Raw genomic sequence first — 12,472 nt, 5'->3', positions numbered from 1 at the left:
GTTGTTATAAAAAAAAAAAAATTAATTAATTAAAAAAAAAACATAGTAAATGCTGGCCTGGTTGGCCAAGCACTCTCCAGCCAAAGGCTGCGGGCTCGAATCCTGCCGTAGGCATGGATGTTTGTGTTGTGATTTTCTGTGGAGATACTAGTGCTGGTGGCAGGCAGTAGATGGCATTGGTGTAGTTGGTGGAGACGAAGAGATGTAGAGCAGGTGTTCTCCCTCGATGAGTCCTTGGACTCCATGGAGGCGTCATATAATAATAATAGTAATAATAATAAATGACATGCTATCCAGCTATGCATCTTTAACTGGTCAGTCTTTGTGATCAGATAGCATCTTAATTACTGTTATATAAAATGATGTACAGAAAAACTATGACAGTTGAAAATTAAACTACTAAAGAGGACTATAAAAATGCAATTTCTCACCCGGGTTTCCATTTACCATTCATGAACATCTTCATTTCATCTACCACCTCTTGAGCCTGTGGGAGAAAAAAATTCATCTCAATAGGTAAATAAATACATAAATTTCATAAATTTTATTTTGTATTATTTATATAATTTACACACACACACACACACTATATCAATCCCACACACAATACATTGCAGCACCTAGAGTAGCTTAGTACTGTATGAAAACAAGGGTACTGTATGGAAAACCTCTTTATCGAAGGAGATAAAGAAACTGTAGAAAGGTGCAAAGAAGAGTTACAAAAATTATATCCAGATTATGGGGGTTTAGATTATTAGGACAGATTGTTAGTATGTGGTTACAGACTCTGTTTAACAGGAGAAAGAGGGGTGATATATAGAGGTCTATTAACTTTTTGAATGGGTGTCATAGGATATCATCTAATGAAATTTTTCATCATATAGAAGGTGGAGAGAGAATGCAGAGGTATCCATAGAAGTTTGTTCACAGTCAAGAAAGGGGTGAGAAGAAGGTTTTCTCACAGAGCAGTGAATGCATTGAATAGTTTGCCTTTAGGGGTAGTGAGTGCATCTAGTATGAATGAATTTAAGGGAAGGTATGACAACTGGTATGGGTGATTTATTACCTCCCTCAATGAGTCCTTGACTCCCTGGAGGTCTCAGATAATAATAACAATTTCAAGAGGAAGGATGCTCCAGAGAGAGAGAGAGTAAGGCAGGAGGAATAAAAAAGGAAGAACAAAGCAGGTTCATGAATGTGCAACTAGACTGTAAAAAGATGCTAGGCACCCACTGCTTGTATTTTAATCGGCTTAAAAGAAAGGAGAGGAATGATGAGTGGCACTTCAGTGGAGTAGCACCCATGAAAGTATCTGTAGAAAAGGCATAGGATAGGACTGAAATAAACCATTGGTTACACTGGTAAATTCATCATCACTGCACAGTCAAACAGATCTCTTCCATGCAGAATCAAGAATATTCAGGAAAGTTACTGAGATACAATCACAAACATGAGAAGATTCTAAAGTTATTTAAGGCATTAAGAAATAAGGTTATAAAGGCATTTGGAAATTATACAGAGTTAGAAACTGCAGGATAAAAATAGCACTTTGAGCAGAGAAGGAGTCAAATATAGGATTAAAACAGATTTTTTATTAGTCATTAATTTGAAACTTATAACCAACTAGTTTCGCTCATACTTGTACTAAACTGGTGACATCATCAGAGTTTTAATTAAGCACAAAATATATAAAAGCATAACAACAAAGTTGTCAAGATGCTGAAGACTGTTACAAAAGAAAATAAATTGATTCATCTTAAATGCGAACATGAAGTCATGTGCCACATGTTAGCTGTCATCACAAAGACTACAGGTGATGTTGAACGATTTGATAGATTTCTAAATGTCATTTAATATAAGACCTTCATTTCTGTTCAAAGATCCACGTGAATGGATAACTGTAATGAATTCTCTGAAAACTGGGATAATGGAATCATCCCAGTTTATTGTATGGTTAGTGGTTGAGGTGTGGTTGGTTAAATCAGATCTTTCTTTTAAGTTCAACATCTCTAACATGTTCTTTCTTGCTTACTTGAAATGCACAGCTTTTCTGCCCAGACCACATGAGCATGGAATTCTATATACTTCTGAGTGTGTATGTGTGTTCCATGTGTTCTAAAGGGATCCTGTCCTCAAGAGACCTGAAGAGACTGCAAACAATTTGAATTAGCTTGAAAGTTGCTCTGATGCTATGATCTCTGAAAAGAGAAGCAATCCTAATGGATAGATTGCCAAGGTATGGAATGGACAATTAAGCAATTAAGGAAATAAATCTGAGAAAGCCTGAAGTTGATCTTCATTTTGTAAAATTGAACACACTCAATCTTAAGGATGTAGATGAGACCTAGCTTTCGGGAAGGATGGTGAAGGAATGAAGCATGAGGATAACATCCCATTTGGGCAGGCTTATGATACACTTCAAGAGTGACACCACTGTCAGGTTTCTTTTTGATGAGGAAATCTAGGAAAGAGTTTACCATCCTTTTCTAGTTCTAATGTGAATTTTTCTAATGTACGTGGGCTGTTCAATAAGTAATATGACTAATTTTACTGTGGTGAAACCACTCATCACAATATTAATTTCTGTGGAATAAAGAAATGTTGCTGTCTGTATTAACAAAAGAGGTTGATAGATGGCATATACGGGCTGATGTGCCAGAGTGTCACAAGCTTGTTTAGTCACGTGACACTTTCGACACGCCTACGAGGCGAGACCAGTCGTTGAAATGGAAGTGTCCTTGGAACAGCATTATACGATTAAATTTTGTGTGCATTTGCAAAAATCAGCATCAGACACTTTTAACATGATACGCGAAGCTTTCCATGATGAAGCAATGTCGAGGGCAAGTGTTTTTCGCTGGCATAAAACTTTTAAGGAAGGAAGGCAAAATGTGGAAGATCTTGAACGTGAGGGAAGACCTTCAACGTCCATCACAGAGACAATGATCAACACAGCAGCGATTATCATCAAGCATGTCAAAAGGAAGCGTCCATTGCTGAAGAATGGCTTCTTATTGCACCACGATAATGCAAGGCCACATATTGCTGGTTGTGTAGTGGACGTTTTGCAGAAGAACAACACAGATATCCTACCACACCCTCCATACAGTCCTCATCTCGCACCATGCCATTTCGAAAGCAACAAAGCATGTGTAAAAGCTGCGGAGGCGGTGAAAGAACTCTCAAAAAATGGACTTTCACATGTGTTAAGTGGACGCAACGTTGGGACAAATGCATCACGTCTCATGGTAGTTACTTCGAAAAAGACCATGTAAATGATGACGATTAAAGGTAATCTGTTTTCTCTATAAATATAGTCTTATTACTTATTGAACAGCCTACGTAAAATTAATTTTACATTAGAACTAGAAAAGGATGTTAAATCCTTTCATAGATGCCCTCTTCGAAAAGAAAGAAACCTGACAATGGGGTCACTCTTGGAGTGTATTCTAAGCCTACTCACATGGAACATTATCTTCATGTTTCGATCTTTCACTATCCTTCTGAAAAGCTAGATATCATCTACACCTTCAAGACTGAGTGTTTAATTTTATAAAATGAAGATCAACTTAAGATAGAACTTCAGGCCCACTCAAATTTATTTGTTCTTCAATGGTTATTTAAAAAAAAAAAAAAAAAATTGACGAGATTTTATTTTTACAATGTTCCTCTCTCCATAACCATAACATCCAGTATAAAGATTTGATCACTATTCCATATGCTGGCAATCTACCCATTATGTGGGCTTCTCTTTTCAAAGATCATAAAATCAGAGTGATTCAAGTTGATTCAAACTGTTTGCAGTCTCCTGAGGGCAGCTACTCCTTTTTATAAACACCCATGAGTACATAGAATACCATACTTATGTTGTCTGGGCAGACATATGGCAGACTAGCAGTAGATCTGAAATGAGAAAGAAAGAACATGTTGGAGAGAGAGAGATGTTGAACATGTTGAACATGCAGGCTGGCCAACCATACCTCAACCACTGACCAAACAGAAAACTGGGATATTTCCATTATGCTTCATTTAGAATAAAACTTTTATTCCAGACTTCTAAAAAAATCCATTAGTCATCCATTCACATGGATCTTTGAACAGAAATCAAGTTTTTATATTACAGGACATCTGTAAATTTCTCATTAAACTTCACTTCTTAGATTTCAATTTTGCTAAACAATCACTTCAATTCTTTGTGATTACAAAGAATTGACGTGATTGTTTTCACAACTTCACATTCATCTTTAGGATGAATCAATTTATTTTGCAAATATTTTTCAGGATATAGACAACTTTACTGTTATATGTTTTATAATTTTTTGCAGTTATTTTAAACCCTGATGAAACCACCATTTTAATTGTGGTTTCATCAAATTAACAACTAATAAAAAACCTGTTTTAATCCTACATTTCTTAGGCATAAAAATCTCTCTGAAATAAGAGACAACTCTTTTAGCGGTTAGAGAAGATACTGATGTATTTATATGAAGAAAGGTTAGAAGAAAATGTTTGCCCAAGAAAAAGTTTGATCCAGTCTGATGACTTGCATATTGTCAAAAGGGAAGGGAATGTGAACTAAGGTTTTTTTATTTTCAAGAAGCAACAATAAGATTGCATTTTAGTGTTAGTGCTGAATACTGCAGTAGGTTGAAATTATAACTCCATTGAGAACAGCATGAAGATCTGTGTTTCAGATGCTACAATAGTTGAAGATCCTAAGGCTTGAGATGTTTGGGCACTACAAGATTTGTCATATGAGTATGAGGAATGGATTGTACATAGACTATTGCCATGGAACATTATTATGATAAGTGAGAGATCATTTATGTGTAAGAGAAAAGGAGGAGGAGATACAACAGAGCCTTAATGCATTCTTCAATGGATAAGAAGAAAAAGAAAGGAAGTCCTTCAACAAGATAGATGGTGATTGACTAGCCAAAAATTGACAATCTAAATGCAGAGAGTGGAAAGTAGACCAAATGCCTTGTAAATATCAACAGCAACAGCACAGGTTTTCCCAAACCATTCCAAATTGTGTTAAGCAGGTGATGTGGGCTAGAAGATCTGTCATGCATCTAGACAATCCATACTTGGTAGTCATGGACTAAATGATTAGCCTACAGGTAAGGAAGAAGTTGATTGCTGATGACCTCAATTATTTTTGAGAACTGATGTGAGAAAAGGTCAGCAGTTTGACAGCAGACTTCTCTCTCTGTTTATATTTATTCTTATTTATTTTTATTTTATTTTTTGTGGAATGGGCTGAATTCAAACATAGGCTTACTTCAATATTTGAGTAGACACCAACAAAATATACAAAGTGCATAGAAGTAATACATAATGAGCATTAGTTCCGAAGCAACCTTTTGAATACAACTAGGCAGATGTCATCAGAAACACAAGATTTTGGTATCTAGATTATTTAAGATTCTTCTGTTATCTTTCTGGCAACCATAAAGGCATGTAGCACACTGTTTCCAGTATAACAAAAGGTGATTTGCCTTGGTCATCTACGCAGGAGTTGGAAGATGATATTAAGAGATCAGCTTTATCTTTAGGTGTAGTTACAGTGGTGTCACTTTAGTGTGATTGTGCACTCATGTGAATGAGAAAGAAAGAGAGAGAAAGAGGTGGAAGCACAGATGAGCAGAAAGCATGACTTCCATTTATACAGGACATAAGTTTTCTACATTTGGTCTTTCCAAAGTCAGATTAAATGTGGATTAGTTGAAGAGTTGAGTTTTGTGTTGGATCATCAGTTTCAAATCTGACTTTCAAAGAACTGGATGTGATAATTTATTTATTTATTATTTCTACAATTTGCAGGCTGAATACAAAGCTGGGAATTTTGACTTGGGTATATTTCTTGTATTAATTTGTGCTTCAGCTGAGAATGAGGCTGGAGCTCTTGTATGGTAACATTTTTTCCTGGACTGCTTTGGTACACCTGTTGTAAACAGTTTTGAGAGCAGGCAGGAATTCTGAATAGAGTGAGTAATGAAGGGCTTCATTCCAGTGAAAATAATTTCTGTAATTCACCTGTTGAGTTTTTCTTAGTTGGATCATCAGATCCAAGTTGCAAAGTCAGATTTGGATCCAGTGATTTATTTATTTATTTATTATTTATACAATTTGCAGGCTATGTACAAAGCTGAGAATTTTGACCTGAATGCATATCTTAAGCACTCAAGAATTTTTATCTTGGACTGCTCTGGCACACTTGTAGGAAAAAAGAGACATGAATAATGGATCACGAGGTTTGGGATAAATTGGAGGAAAGGGCCTCACATTCCAGTGAAGATTATTTTGGGTGTTTGATCAAAGTGGATGTTTGGATCTGGAGAATAGAAACAGTACAGACCATGCATAGGAGGAGGAGTACATAACATAGCGATTACTGCATTTCCTACAGTAATGTAATAATCGCCATGTTATCGCCTTGTAGTATCAAACAGCAAGAAACTGAAACTAGCTAACTGAAGGAATTTCATGCAGCCATTTATGGTCTGAATTAAAAGGGAAGATCTAACATCATATGATATTTGGAAACAGCTGATTAACAAAAAGTCTAGGGTGTGTGTTAGGAGGATGGTGAGGCAATGGACAATTTGTGTTAGATCTCAATAGCACTACTTCAGCATCTCTTCTGGCTTGATCTGTAGGTTAGAGAAGGAAAGAATGAGTTATGAAGATGACCTCACTTGTCTGGATATTTAGAAAACAGAAAAGCATGCTCCATCAGTTTGTTAGTATAGGGTTTTATGGTGCTAGAACAACTATGGTCATACTGTGCCAATAAAGATCAAGCTTCAGTAGTAAATAATAGAAAAAGTCTAAGAGGTTATCAGAATGTATAGCAATAAAGAAAGCAAAAGACTGTAACAGTCTTATGAGCCAGAGCAGACCACAAAGAGAAGATTCTATGTTTGACATATTAATGTTTCATTCTAAAATATGGGATGCCCCAATAATTATGTCAACATAGAATATAATGGTCAATTCCTCTGTAAAATAGTGTCATTAGCAAACACCTTGAGATAGAATTGATTGGTCAACAGAAGATCATTAATATATAAGGCAATAGTGAGTATAAGAAGAGAGTCTTGAAGGTACTGCTGTAGCACAAGATATATTAGTTAGGAAGATAAACATTATTTAAGAGCTTATTAGAACCAATTCTCACTATATCAATCTCATAGGGAGTGCAGCAATAGTTTGCTATATCAAATTTCTCTGAGCATAACATCATGCTTATGGGAATTTTGGTCAGGACTTTTAAGTAGTTTGTTATAATGGTTCTATAGTCAGTGTTGAACACACACACACACACACACACACACACACACTTGACTCAAAAGAAGAATATATTTACTTACAGAGACCCTTGCACATTGAAAAATGTGCATTTCTGATGGATTGTGATTTTTATTTCTTGGGTCGTCTTTCACAATGAATATCAAAATGTTGTTGTAGAGTTCTCTGGGATCATCACTTGTATATGAAGTTGGTTCATTTATCAGATTCATTGGGAATCTTTCTACTATATCCTACAGATAAAAACACAAATTAATGAAAATAATTGAAAATGCTATAATTAAGTGCTTTAATAAAAAAATTAACTATCAAATAAAAATCATAAATGCCTCCATAGCATATCTGTATTAATGATACCCTTCGATTAGAGACCTGGGTTCAAATCCTATTAGGAAGCAAAAAACCTTCATCAAGGCTTTTCAACTGAAGATGAGTTAATCAGTCTCATATGAAAGTGGCTAGGTTTTCATTCTGCAAAACAGGCAAATTAAAGAACACACACACACAATGCAGATAGGATTAACTGCTCTATCATAAATAGGAAGCAAGTTTCTAAGAAGCCAAGTTACATAGCTGTGAAAAGACAAATGAGCCTAACATAAAAGGGAAGAGAAGATAAAATAAAAAATAATTAACTCCTTTCCAGTCAAACCACCCAAACTCATGTATTGGATCTAATTTTGATCTTAGAGCTAGTCAACTGGATTTCTTGAGGATAAGGATGGTGAGAATCCAGAGGGAGGTAAAAGCTTTTTACCAAGATGGTAAAAAGTTTGTGAAAATGCTTCCTGTAATGATAGACTGAAGAGTTCTGAGTTATGAAATTCAGTTCATAGGCAGAACCCATGCTTAGAGTGCAGTTAACATAGGCATGATACCAGACTTTTCTTGGAGAATGCTGAATGAGTACAGTGGACGACCAGTGTGGCTGCAGAGCTTTGTCAGTGAATGATTTAAAATAAAGGTAGCAGGCACTGGGTAAATAACAGTGTGGGGTTCCTACAGTAAGTCCTCAGACTCCATGTAGATGCCCAGATGATAATATGACTAGTTTTTAATCAACAACTTTCTTCCAAACTGATCTATTATTTGTCAGGTGTGATTTGATCACCACATATATTCTGATCTGCTAGAGCTGTCCCAACTACATTAACCTACCTCTATCTCTGTGTTCTTGTTTTTTTCCCCTGGAATTTTTGCTTCTAGCAAAAATGTTTCTCATTTCTCATTCTGTTTAGGTGACTGCATTATGTTAGATTAGCTCTACTTACACATTCTTGAACATTAACAATGCGACGTTATTTTCTAATGATTTCCTAAAATGCTTCTGTCAGTTAGTACCATCAGTTTACTACTGTACTATCCAGTGACATTTGCTAGAACTCAAGATCCTCATATTTACAGTCTCCAGACTTTAATTAACTGTTTCATTTTTAGCCAAACTCTAAGTTTTTTATGTTAAAATTTTTTTGAATTTTTTTGTTGCATATTATAAACTAACTTCATCTTTAAAAGGCTGATTTCTTCATGTTCCATCTAAATTTATTCAACTGGCATTCTACCACCTTAGCAATATTCATTCCATTACCTATTTCCATATTTAGCTTGCTCTCTTACTAAAAAAATTGAGTCTAAATAGCTAATATGCATATGATCTATAGGTTCACCAATGAAAATGCAGTTTTTATGTTCTCTGTTTTGCTGTTATTTCTCATACTTTTAGTCACTTAATTGATGATTTCCCTGCCAAATTTGTCACGGCAATTATTTAATTTGGCTAAATACTCTTGAAGACTGGTAGCAGATATATTTAAGAGAATGATAGCCATTTGCATAGAATAAAGAACTAAGTGTAATATCTCTTGTTTGAAAATCAGGTTTAACAGCCCACAGAAATTATAAATATAATCAACTTCAACAGACTTATAAGAACTATGGAAACAGTTTTTTATAGTGAATACCTTGCTATAGTGAAGTTTCTTTGGCAGAATATAGTATTGTGACAAAAGTCATACCAAATATCTCTCATACCTCAATGTCAATACATCTGTGGGATTGGATGGTATACCAGCTCGTGTCGTACGTGAAGCGGCCAAAGAATTGTCAGTGCCCTTGACCATTTTGTTTAATTTGAGCTTCAGGACTGGGTCAGTCCCAAGGGGGTGGAAAGAGGGGAAAATAGTTCCACTGCACAAAGGTGGTTCCAAGGCTGCTGTTGAAAATTACCGGCCAATCAGCATAACAGGAATCATTATCAAGGTCTTAGAGAAAATAGTCAAGAGGAAAATACAAGATTGGATAGAAGAAAATGGGATACTGTATCGGGGACAGCATGGTTTTGTGAAGGGTAGGTCATGCCTCAGTAACTTGCTCACGTATTATAACACAGTGACGGCTGAACTGGATAAGGGTAATGGATTTACAGTGATTCTACTGGACCTTGCTAAGGCCTTTGACAGGATACCACATGGAATTCTAATCAGTAAATTGCAGCATATAGGAATGGACATAGGGTTGGTGAGATGGATAGGAGGGTGGTTGATGGAGAGATATCAGAGAGTGGTTTACTCAGGAGAAGAGTCCACAAGACGGCCTGTGACTAGTGGTGTGCCACAAGGATCTGTTCTTGGACCACTGCTGTTTAATTTGTTCATAAATGATATAGGAAAGGATCTGAGAGGAACAGTTCATTTGTTTGCGGATGATGCGAAGTTGGTTAGGGCAATAGTGAATGCAGATGACGTCAAAATTTTGCAGGATGATTTGGATAGATTGGAGGTCTGGGCAAGGGAGAATGGATGTCAATTTAATGTGGCAAAATGTAAGGTTATGCATTTTGGAGTGAAAAGATTGGAGGCAGTTTACTGCATTGGTGGAACCGTGCTCCAGGAAATTGATGAGGCACGAGATTTAGGAGTGTTGGTGGATAAGGAATTGAAATTTAGGGGACACATTGCAAAAGTGGCCAAATCAGCTCATCAAATCACTTGGTTGCTGAAGAATACGTTGACAAGCAGGTTATTGTTCCTCTGTATCGAGCCTTGATAAGACCCCATCTCAACTACTGTGCTCAGATTTGGTCACCTAGGTTTCTTCTTGATGGGGAGGAGGTGGAGAGGATCCAGAGGCGAGTGACCAAGATGATAGCAGGTCTGTGGAATGAATTGTATGAGAACAGGTTGAGGATTTGTGGGTTGCAAAAATTGGTTGATAGGCGGAGGAGGGGAGATATGATTGAGACATTCAAATTACTGAAGGGGTTCTATAAAATTAATTCAGAAGATATTTTTGAGAACAGGGCTGGTTGTGGGAGGACGAGGGGACATCCATGGAAACTGGGCAAAAGTGGTTAGTAAAGGTGTTAGAGCTGGGTTCTTTACTTTTAGAGTAGTGAATGAGTGGAATGCGCTCCCTGAGTCTGTGGTGGATGCTGTGACAGTGAATGAGTTTAAGGCGAGGTATGATAGATACTGTATGTTAAATTGTGAATGAAGCTATGTTATGTAATTTATTATTTTTCATTCACATTTAACATTGCTTATTAAATAGTAATCATGGCTCATATAAATTTATTTATTATTCCTTAAATAAGAATTACTAATTAAATATTTATTTAAAACCTGACCTATTATTAACTTATAAAATAATAAAATGTATAGAATCTTGTATAACTAAATATATATGGTGTAACGTAAAGTGTTATTTTATATTTAACTGTATACGTAATCAAAAAGTTGAAGAAATAGCTTAAATATTATATTGTTCTTATTTGTGAAATATTTAATGTTATGTAATCACTCATGTAGCAGTAATAGAGCATACATTACATTGGCGAAATGTTTACGCTTAGTCTGTTGTCATGGAGACGCACGCGTAAACAACCACGAGTGAAGAGAGCGTGGCGTTCGAACGTAAGGTGGGAGTGAAGGTCATATAGAATACAGAGAAAAAGGGTAAAGAAGAAGGAAGGTCATAGATAAGATAGAGAGGAAGAGAAGAATTATTATTAAGGAGTGAGGAGAGAGTTTTGCGGAACCAAGATTATAAAATCCTCAGGGCAGAAATTTATGAGTATAGTGTTCGGAAGTGAACCTACAAGTAGTGAAACAAAGTTTAATGTTATAAGCGAAATCTGCTGTTGTTATGAAGAAAGGTTGATACCGTAATCAGATAAAAGGAAACTGGACAGTCAATGTGAAAATTCTGATTATTTCCAGTTAATCTGGATTACGATTAAATTCTATGTTGCCCTAGGAAAAGGTTATATTGATTACTTGGAGAAAAGTGAACAGGAAAAGATATTAGTACCTAATTACTGTTGTTTGGAATAGTGAAGTGCGACTTACAGAATACAGTTTAAACTATGGAGAATCTCTATTATGTGTGTTCCGCTAATGTTAATTAAGTTAATTCATAAGTGCTCTCTCAATAATTTGATGTATTGAAGAATTTGTCTGGTAAGAGTAGTTGTACTGTATAAGTTTCTCTATTCTAGCATTAACTGTAATATATCTCCGATGCTCAAGGACCGGAATATATTTGCATGGAATATTGCTTACGTAGTTTATTGCCTGCTGTGAATATAAACATTGAGCTAATAGATTTGTGAAGACTGATTAATTGTGAAGTTGTTATATTAACTTGAGATAAGAAGATTTGTGTTTTTGAGACTGTGAATTGTATATGGAATATAGAACATAGATTTGGCATGAATGACTTAAGAAGATATATTAAGTTAATTGTATAGTTCCATTTTAAAATAGAGTTCTTGTATTTGTTAACCATATCATATATTAAATGTTTTATTTTGTTGATCTAAATATTGTGTTTGCCTGAATTCCTTATTATTGCACCGTTCATAAACATTCGAATCTTGCGGGAACCCCAAGTAAAAATGATGATAGATGATTCGGCCTAATGAGATGACTGCTAACTTAATTTAGAATTGATCCTACTATTTATATAGGCTAATCTAAGAATAGGGTGGCGCAGTATAAATATAAATTTCCCTACTTTTGGATCGGTGATCACTTCGTAGTTAGTTATTTTAATTATAAAAGTGACTTGAATCTAGAAGATAGATTTAGAACACGACAGAGAAAGGTCGTCACGACAAATGGCGCAGCAGTCGACAGGATGTGATTTAATTGATAGTAAT

General features: G+C 35.6%; 1 protein-coding gene across 3 annotated transcripts in view; it reads right to left on the bottom strand.

Moving 5' to 3' along the window:
* Nucleotides 1-12,472, bottom strand: part of LOC150101221 (epidermal growth factor receptor kinase substrate 8-like) — a 218,423-nt gene that overhangs the window by 70,421 nt on the left and 135,530 nt on the right. For all 3 annotated transcript variants that reach the window (XM_090401588.1, XM_090401590.1, XM_090401589.1), the window contains exons 6-7: nt 7,377-7,547; nt 432-487 (exon numbers count right to left, since the gene is read on the bottom strand). In XM_090401588.1, coding sequence (XP_090257714.1) covers nt 432-487; nt 7,377-7,547 — 227 coding nt within the window. The remainder of the gene's footprint in view (nt 1-431; nt 488-7,376; nt 7,548-12,472) is intronic.

This window comes from Typopeltis vanoorti, chromosome 12 (assembly GCF_054136105.1).
Source record: "Typopeltis vanoorti isolate ZY-2024b chromosome 12, IOZ_Tvanoo_1.0, whole genome shotgun sequence".
NCBI lineage: Eukaryota > Metazoa > Arthropoda > Arachnida > Uropygi > Thelyphonidae > Typopeltis > Typopeltis vanoorti.
This window is presented reverse-complemented; position numbering and strand designations above follow the sequence as displayed.